The sequence below is a fragment of the Chelonoidis abingdonii genome, chromosome 5 (assembly GCF_003597395.2).
Source record: "Chelonoidis abingdonii isolate Lonesome George chromosome 5, CheloAbing_2.0, whole genome shotgun sequence".
In the NCBI taxonomy this organism is placed as follows: Eukaryota; Metazoa; Chordata; order Testudines; family Testudinidae; genus Chelonoidis; species Chelonoidis abingdonii.
Window position 1 is genome coordinate 140,383,791 of NC_133773.1, and position 9,237 is coordinate 140,393,027.

General features: G+C 42.8%; 1 protein-coding gene across 1 annotated transcript in view; it reads right to left on the bottom strand.

The window, feature by feature from the left end:
• DNAAF9 (dynein axonemal assembly factor 9) overlaps positions 1-9,237 on the bottom strand; it is a 144,236-nt gene that overhangs the window by 24,117 nt on the left and 110,882 nt on the right. Inside the window, exons 30-32 of the mRNA XM_075066669.1 lie at positions 4,018-4,153; positions 3,055-3,141; positions 1,735-1,841 (exon numbers count right to left, since the gene is read on the bottom strand). Coding sequence (XP_074922770.1) covers positions 1,735-1,841; positions 3,055-3,141; positions 4,018-4,153 — 330 coding nt within the window. The remainder of the gene's footprint in view (positions 1-1,734; positions 1,842-3,054; positions 3,142-4,017; positions 4,154-9,237) is intronic.

Sequence of the window (9,237 nt, forward strand, 5' to 3'; positions counted from 1 at the left end):
CCCGCGAGTAGTGCGAAATCGCTAGCGCCTCAGTACCGGCGACGGCAGCTCCTGGGGGCGTGGGGGGTTGGGTAGTTTTTTAGGGGTTGCTTACCGGGTGCAGGAGTGTAGTACGAGGCCGGTAAAGCCGGTAGTTTTTTAGGGGCAGAAGTTCGGACCGGGGAACCTGTCCCACCTGATGAGCACGGTATGCGGCCTGTGTGTGGGTAAGTGGGTGCCGTATGGGCGCGTTTGGTTGCGAGTGTAGCCCTTGTGGCCGTGGACCGTGGCTTCTTCAAGTCAACTGAGTTGCCGGGTAAAAATGGTGTGTTGTAGCCGAATGGCCCCGTAAGGCCCGGGGGCTGAAACGGTGCCCGGAGTACACGCTTTCGTCATCTGTGTTGGGTGGACCGCTGCGACGTGAAAGATGACGGCGCCGCGTATGGTGTGACTGTGGCGCCGCTGGGTGTAGAGCGGTGCCGGACTGGCGAGCGCGCTCGATAGCAGACTCTCTCTCTCGACCGAGATCGGTGCTTCCGGGTGTACCTGCGCACTGGCGTGCGACTGGGGTAGTCAGTAGCATGGTGCCTCTGGTGACCGGAATCCCGGGGGACGTGCTCTCAATCGGCGTCGGCTTTGCGCCTCTATATAGTTAAAGTTACAGTTACCCTCGCTAGACTCTGGCGTTACAGCTGGAGGGGTGGGCAGCCCGAGGCTTCCGTCAGGGCATAAGGTTCCCTTGGCCGGACTGTGAGGAAATTGTTCAGGCGTGAGACGCTGGCTACGAAGTTCAACCCCAGTTCATCGTGGGAGGGAGCAAGAGGATCCGGACTCGACGGACCTGGCTGCCCGGCCCCGGAAGTCAACAAAGCCCCTGCCTCGGCGGCCGCAGCCGGCATCGGCGTGGGCTCCTGATTCCGGGCTGCTTGGGCCGGGGTAGAGACGAGGAGGACCTCTTTCTCCAGGATGCCTGATGGCCCGGAGACCGGGCGTGCCCGCGCTGCGGCTTTCGCGTGACCGGAGGGATCGGTGCCGGAGCGCCCCGCGCTCGTGCCGAAGGGCGCGGGGTGAAGTGCCCGCCTTCCATAAGGAGCGTCCGGAAGGCGTTGGCTCGCTCCCTTCTAGCTACGCGGGGCGCCGACGGGCTTGGGCAAATGCGGCAACTTCGCTGGTGGTGTGACTATACAACGAACAAGAGAAGCTAGGGACCGTGGAGGTCAGCCTATGCCGCGCTCCACCAGTCCAACCACGACACGGGCGGTAAAGAAGAACCTGAGGGAGCGGGCGGGCCGGCAAGGGGTATAATAATCACCCGCCTGGGCGGGCGCCACTCTAGGCGGCGACCTGCCGGCCCCGCCTGGAGTGCCTAGGGTAAAGTCTCCAACGAACGTGCACGGCACAACACATACACCTACTGGATGGATAATGAGAAGCAACTCGAAGAAGAAAGTGGTTATTCATCCCACAAAAGCTATGCCCCAATACGTCTGTTAGTCTATAAGGTGCCACAGGACTCTTTGCTGCTTTTACAGATCCAGACTAACACGGCTACCCCTCTGATACTTGAGCCTTTTTAAGTTTCCAGAATAGAAAAGGAAGTCAAAATCCATAGCATATGAAGTACTTTAAAGAGGAGAAATTACATTCTAAATAAAAATTCACATTATTCATGATTAGCATAGCACAGAGTCTCCCTACACTAACTAAACACCCACAATATTTTAAATATTAAAGGTCACCAAAAAACATTTTTACCTTTACACTTGGTCACAAATCGTGTTTTTTCCAGAGGACGGCTAAACCACACACAGATCTGAACCATTGGTGGGAAGACAGAACCAGCTCCAAACTTACCATCATACCTTTATAACAAAAAAAGGGAAATCAACTTTATTTGCCAAAGATATTTTTGATTTTGTTTCCCCAGTCTTCATGTGAGCAATCAAAGTTCTAGAAAGTGTCTATTATCACTCTTTATCTGCTTTTTGTTTAACAGGTTTCTAAAAATGAAGAATATTAGTTATTTTAACAACAGAGGAGCTTTCATGAAGAGAAATACTAAATTCATTGCATGCAAGAAGAGAAATACAAACTGTAAACAAGGAAGAATTATATATGTAATTTTGTATCACGATTGATATCAGGAACCACTTCAATGAAGTTCCTGCCGTTAGCACTTTTTCCCCCTGGGTACACTACACTAACAGACAGAATGCCAGCATCAAGAGGTTTGAAACAGTTTCTTCTCTCACCCAATCCTCTTCCCTTTGGAGTGCTATGTGATCTACAAGAAGGCTTACCCTTACATAACTGCATGCTGGTTTACTTAAGAAGCCTCTCTCAAACCCAGTTTGGAGTCAAGGTGTAATTAATTCTGAACAAGGAACACAGAAGCTATTCTGGACTGACGGGATCTGTTGGCTGAAGTGCTGCACACTATGCCTCTAATGCTCAAAATGTAACTAGAAAACTGAATTGGTCAGGATTTGGGATTGGTGCCAGGTTGGCAGATCTGGAGAACGAAGTCCTCTATTTGCCGCACAGATACAGCACAGATGGCAGCAACAACATACCATTCCCAGCAATGTGTTGCAAGCCTGAATGGTAGAAAATATCACTAGGTGTTAGAACGGAGTTCTGTTTCCATGAATTTTCTGTCCTCTGCCGAGGCTGCCAATCAAGTATGCAGATATTCCACTGGGGATAACTGTCTGCTAGTAACTGAAACGATACCACTAGATCATTTCATTTAGGCTGAACAGCTGTCAGACTGATTTTACTTCAAGTCAGTATTGCCTTACTCCTCTTATTCTCACAGGGCTAGCTCTTGCTCTCATGGAAATTAATAGCAATTTTACCACCCATTTAGAAGGCAATAGAAGAGGATCCTAAGTAGGCAAAAGATGGCACTAGTGGATCTAAAAAGACTACTTACAAGTTCTTAGAAAAAGACATTTACAAAGTGATTGGTCCACATGTATGAACTGTCTTGAAAATATAAGCTAGTGGGGCTTTTAAAATTCTTCATGTTAATTAAAAAATGCTTTTTTATTATTTCTCAATTACGATACTTGCCAGCCAGGATACATTAAATAGCGAGCTCTCATCATCTGAGGATTTGAAAAACTGCTTTCAGAGAGAATTAGCTCAATATCCTCATTCCTATTAAAAAGATAAGGTTGAGATTTTTAATTTACGGAACACAGTAACAATAGTTATTTATCTGTAAACTATTTACATAAATTAGGATGTGCTAGTCAGATTGCAATAAAATAATTATATGTTTACTACTTATGGTACATTAAAATATTCTCAATTTTCCAGACATTAAAAGTTTTTGTAAAAAAAAACAAAACCAGGAGTTCTCTATTCAACTAATTTTTATTTGCAACTAAAATACAAGTAAATATACTAAATAAAATATATAACAGTAAAAAAGCCCTTATATGAACTTCATAGGATCCTCAATTCAACTTTTATTGATGTTGAGTAGGACTTACTCATTGAGTTTGGTCCCATTAAAGTTGAGTGGATCTACTCATCTATGCTACTCAGTGTGTGTAGAGGTTGCACAATTGAGCTCTAATGGAACAAATATTAATATAAACCTACAATCTGTAGAAAGATAATTTTACCTGATTGCTGTATAAAGAAAAACCTAACATGAAAATTACTCTGCAAATGAAAAGATACATCCATTTTAAACCTTAACTTTTCCTAAATCATACTGCATTATTTCTAGTTTATGGCCATTTAATGTCTTCCTTTGACACTTAAATCCTTAGTGAATCATGCTGTATCAGAACATCTGGTTGAAGTGTAGATGACATTTTCAAAATGTCAAAATTCTAAGAACAGATGAGGTATCCTGTTATCAGGGAAGTAATGATTAAGAAAAATAAGCATTTTTCTGGTTTACATACTAAGTCAACTTTCTGTTCATAGGTGAAAGTCAAAGAGGATCAGCTTTTCTTGTAAGAGTTTCCCATTTTTAGAACAGCAACTTGAAAACCATAAAGAACTGGAAACTATTATTACCTAGTTACGAGGCCATTTTCTGCCAAGATAAATGAAACAGCAGGATTTGCTGCTCGTATGAGGCTCTGAAGTTGTACAAGGAGTGGGTGTCTCTGCTCTGTAGTATGACTTGTGAAGATCACATTGCTCACCAGTCCTGCATGAGGAAATTAGGGAACAGTTCACTCAAATAATGACGACAACGATGGAGAACAACAAACAAACATATGCTGGTAAAGTGGTATAGCAAAAACATTTTTCCAGGTCGTAACTGTTGACTAGTATATGCTGGCCAGCATATATATACACATGGAGCTGTGTATTTATGCAAGAATGCATTAAGCCAGGGGTAGGCAAACTATGGCCCAGGAGCCCTTCAGACGTTTTATTCTAGTCCTTGAGCTCCTGCCGGGGAGTGGGATCCGAGGCTTGCCCCGCTCTGGCACTCCAGCCAGGGGCTTGCCTCGCTCTGCATGTGCTGTGGCTCTGCACAGCTCCTCGAAGTAGCAGTATGTCCCCCTCCGCCTTCTATGCATAGGGTCAGCCAAGGGGCTCTACAGCTCCCATAGGTCAGAAACCATGGCCAATGGGAGCTGCAGGGTGGCACCTGCAGACGAGGCAGCACCCCAAGTCGCCTGGCTGTGCCTCCATGTAGGAGGCAGAGGGGGGACATGCTGCTGCTTCCTGGATCTCCTTTGCTTGAGCTAAGTGCCACCTGGAGCCTGTACCCCGACCCCTTCCCGCACCCCAAACCCCTGCCCCTACCCTGATGCCCCTCCGAACCCCTTTGTCTCAGCCCAGAGCACCCTCCTGCACCCCCAACCCCTCATCCCCAGCCCAGAGCCTGCAGCCCCAGCTGGAGCCCTCAGCCCCCTTCCACACCCCAACCACCAATTTCATGAGCACTTGTGACCTGCCATACAATTTCCATACCCAGCTGTGGCCCTCGGGCCAAAAAAGTTTGCCCACTCCTGCATTAAGCACCAATAACATCAAGCACAAATATATTAATAGTGAAACAGCCTAAACTGGCCTATACCATAATCCTGTTCACTTTATGCTAAGTATCCCATAACACTTTTAATTTGCTTAAGTAAATATCTTGACTAAGCAGATAGAACAAATTTATCTTGATTTTGACCAGTTTCCTATGTCTTAGTACAAGCAAGTGAAGTACTTTCACAGAGCAGTACCTGGAATGCTAACATCCAAAACAAAGATAAAGAAGGAACTGAACAACTAGTTAGGGAACTGGGACAAACTAATGGGTTGGAATTCAGTGACATGTAAAGAGTTGTGTAACCAGTAAAAAAAAATCTTCATAAAAATAACACCAGCTGAAACATGAAACTTTGGGAGCACTCCATCAGTATAAAGTGAATATAATGTTGCTGCATGAGAGTTTCCTGGAGACTGGTATCATATATAGAACCTTTTCCTATGCAATATTATAATTGGCTTAGAGCAATAAACCTGACACACACTGGTTTATTTTGCCTCTTGAATATATTTCATAACAAATCAAAGCTTATTAAAAATGAGAAAATCTAAAGCTGATAGCATTTTAAACAAGTTATGTGGAACAATCAACAGATGTAATTATTCTGACTTATTAAACATTTATATTGCAGTATCTTCTAGGGGCCAAGGAGGTGTTGGTGATGTGGGCGTGTGTGCGTGTGTGTGGGGGGAGAGTTGTCAGTTGTGTCAGGCATTATACAAATATATAGAAAATAAGTCCCTGAACTCCAACTATCTTACAACCCGAAAGAGACAAGACACCATAGGCTGCAGTTAGAAAGAGGGAATAGCGTATTTAGGAAATAAGATTATTCCAATTTGGGCCCCCACCCCAGAAACACTTCAGTATGTGCTTAACTTTATTTATCTGTGTAAAATTCTGCACATAAGCAAGCACTTGTTTGTGAATATTTAGTGTACAATCCAACCAGAATACAATTATCTTATGTCTGATTTTGTAAGCAAGTAGTTTTTAAGTGAGGTGTAATTTGGGATTACTCAAGACAAATTAGACTCCAGAAAGTGGTACAGTTGTCTGGAAAGGTTGAGAGCCAGTGGTCTATGCTATCTTTGGGTGAGGGAAGAACAGATTTGACACCTGTCCTATTCCTTTGCATTTCTGCCAGTTGAGCCACATCTGCATGCCTTTCAGGAAAGGTGCTGATGACCTCTGCAGTAAATCATCATCTTCAGATGCAATACTGATACTGTAACATTTTCAGAACAAGGAGATTAAAGTAGGAGAAATAAAGGGATCCTCAGGTCCCTAAATCTTCATTTTCACTGTAAATGTAAACTTGACAGTGATTAGGCTGCTGGTATGTTAAGACCCAACAGCTTACCATGCTGACCAATATTGTCTCATTGTTTCCTTGTATTCTCCCGTCTGTCAGTATCCATATTGCTTGTCTATACTTCTTGAGGCAGAGACTGCCATGTCTGTGCAGCACCTAACACCAGAGGATCCTAGTCAATAGAAAGGGCTCCTAGGCACTATGATAATACAAAATAAGAAGAAAGAGTTCATTTATCATATGCTGCCAGTGTATACAAATGTAGCTTCTTCTGTAGTCTAGAGTTCACATGGACAAGGATTTATCTAGTGGAATTAGCCCACTAGCTCCTTTCAAAGCCCCATTACAGTGGAACTCCTAGGTATGATTTTTTTAAATGTTTAAATTACTAAGAAACTTTACTGCCAGACTACCTAGGACCTCAGACAACCTGTGTGCGCGCGGGGGGTGGGGAGGGGCGCAGGATAAGAGAAGAGAGAGAGAGAGAGAGAGAGAGGCAGAAAGGAGAGATGATGTAGGGGTAGGAGTCTGAATCTTTGGACTCCTCTGACTCAGCAACTCTTAAAAATTACTAGTATGGTGCAGCTCTCTACAGTTGCTGGGGTAGATTTTTCTCAACATGACACTTCCTTTGGCAATTGACAGCAAGATTCCTTCAGATTTTTAAAGATCGGGTGGTATCACTGAATAGAAGCTAAGTTTGATCAGTTAGTGCAAGAACCAATTTAAACGAAATAAATTGGAAGGAAAAAGCCAATTTACTAGAACTGGACTTAAAGAAAAACGAACATATAAGCCTCACGGCAAACTCAATACACACATGTTCGGCCATACCATTTTAGATATGAGACTTCGGACAGTCAGACAATTGTCACTTTTAGAGACAAAAATAGGAAATATTTTTCAAAACGGTGCTTTTAGACACCAAGTTTGCATTCCACCCCATGACAGTTCCCCAAGATGCTATAAATGAGGATAACAGCTGGAAAAATACTGGTGGGACATCTAACTTCCTTGAGTCTAACCTTGGAGAAAAGAAACAGACTTTAGCTGGTGCTGCCATAAAGAGAAATTCCCTCTTCAAAATCATGAGGCTATCCATTCTCCCATACTTAGGGCTAAACAACAGTTACTATTTTCATCTACAGGAACTTTCCTGGATTTGAATACAGAAGATGCACTTTTACATCTGGTGAACAAGTACAGCATGGAGACAAATTACAAGTTATATGGGAACTAGCTGCTGCTGTTGCAAATGTTTTCTGAAGGGGATCAGAAACAACATCCTAGTTTCTATCGCCAACAAGCCTTGGGCACCAGAACCAATTTTATTAAGGGAAAGAATGTTGGCTGGCATATTGATGTTACCCGCCTTCTTTTTCTTAAAGAACCACAGGAACCATTAATTTCTGAGCAGAATTACAACTGAAGAAACTTCTAATATCTCACCCAAGGGATGGTGGAACACAGGGTGCAAGATCCCTAGTAACTCCCAGGCTGTACTACTGAGCTTGAAAATTCCCTCATGTCCCGAGTCCAATTTATAAACTATTTCAGGCATTTCCCCTATACCATGGACACTAACGTGAAACAAAATAGAGGGTACTTGCAAGAGCAAACCATTTAAGGTAGAAATACTTATGGTGGAAGCTCAGAATTGGACTGTCTAATATCTTTATCTCAAGAGGTTCTTAGATGAATTTGAGACGTATCTACATTGTCAGATAATAAAACTGGGATTGAGAGGCTGAAGGATAGAACAGCAAGCACAGAGAACTTCAAACAAACTCAGAGATACACTTACAAGTTACTACGTGGCTCACACAAATGACCTGAAAGGTAAGATGTAGACCCAACCACCACCACAGGTTTGTTCATAAGAGCACATGTTGGATATTTTCTTTTAAAATAAATGTCCCCATTTAATTGGTGCCACCAAATGGATAATTTGCATATTGCTGCTTTATACTGGTAGTTCATAATTTTGATTGAAAACAAATTAACTTACTAAATGTGTGTAAGTGACACAGCACAATAGCTGTGCACCTCAAACCAGCATTACAGACAAAACTACCATCAGGATTGAAAAGAATGAGAAAATAGGCAAGGATTAAAAACAAAAAGTTAAAAAGAAATAGAGATTGACTTTCAGATATCAGGTTGAATTTGCAGGCTGGCAAAAAAGATCTTCCACTTGGAACTTAAATAATTTTCTTGACAAGGCATGAGAAGGGACTGAACCTAGCTCATACCCACAGCTGTTCCAACTTCCCACTGTGATCAGAGAAAATAGTAGTAAACACGTTTTTGTTTCAAAGCAAGCAAATGTAATGGAACACAGCCACAAAATAGATCTTTTGAACGTGGTGCCATTTTAAATCACTTTTCAGAATAGAACCAAAGGCTAATACTATATTAAAGCAGAATATTTCTTATTTAGCTACAGCTACTGGACAACAATCTACTTTGACAAGCTCTTTCAGTAGTAAGAAAAAGTAATAACTGTTGTAGATTTTAATGAAATTTCAATACTTACCTTTATGCAGATGACTTTCATAAGTCAATATTCATACTGTTCTCATTTTTACTCAGTTCTTTGAGTCCAATGCAAAAGGACAGAGGCTGACTGAAAATTAGTACAGATTTTTCTGTGATGTCTAGAGTAGCAGTGCCTAACGTGTGGCTCTCAAGGTGTCATAAACAGATAGCTAAGGGTTAATGTTTCTTTTACCTGTAAAGGGTTAACGAAGGGAACCAAGCACCTGACCAGAGGACCAATCAGGAAACCGGATTTTTCAAAGCTCAGGGAGGGAATGTTTTGGGTGTGGGTCTTTTGTCTGTCTCTCGGCTATGAGAGGGATCTTTCTATCTTCAAGCTTCTAATCTTCTGTTTCCTAGTTGTAAGTACAGGTATAAGACAATATAG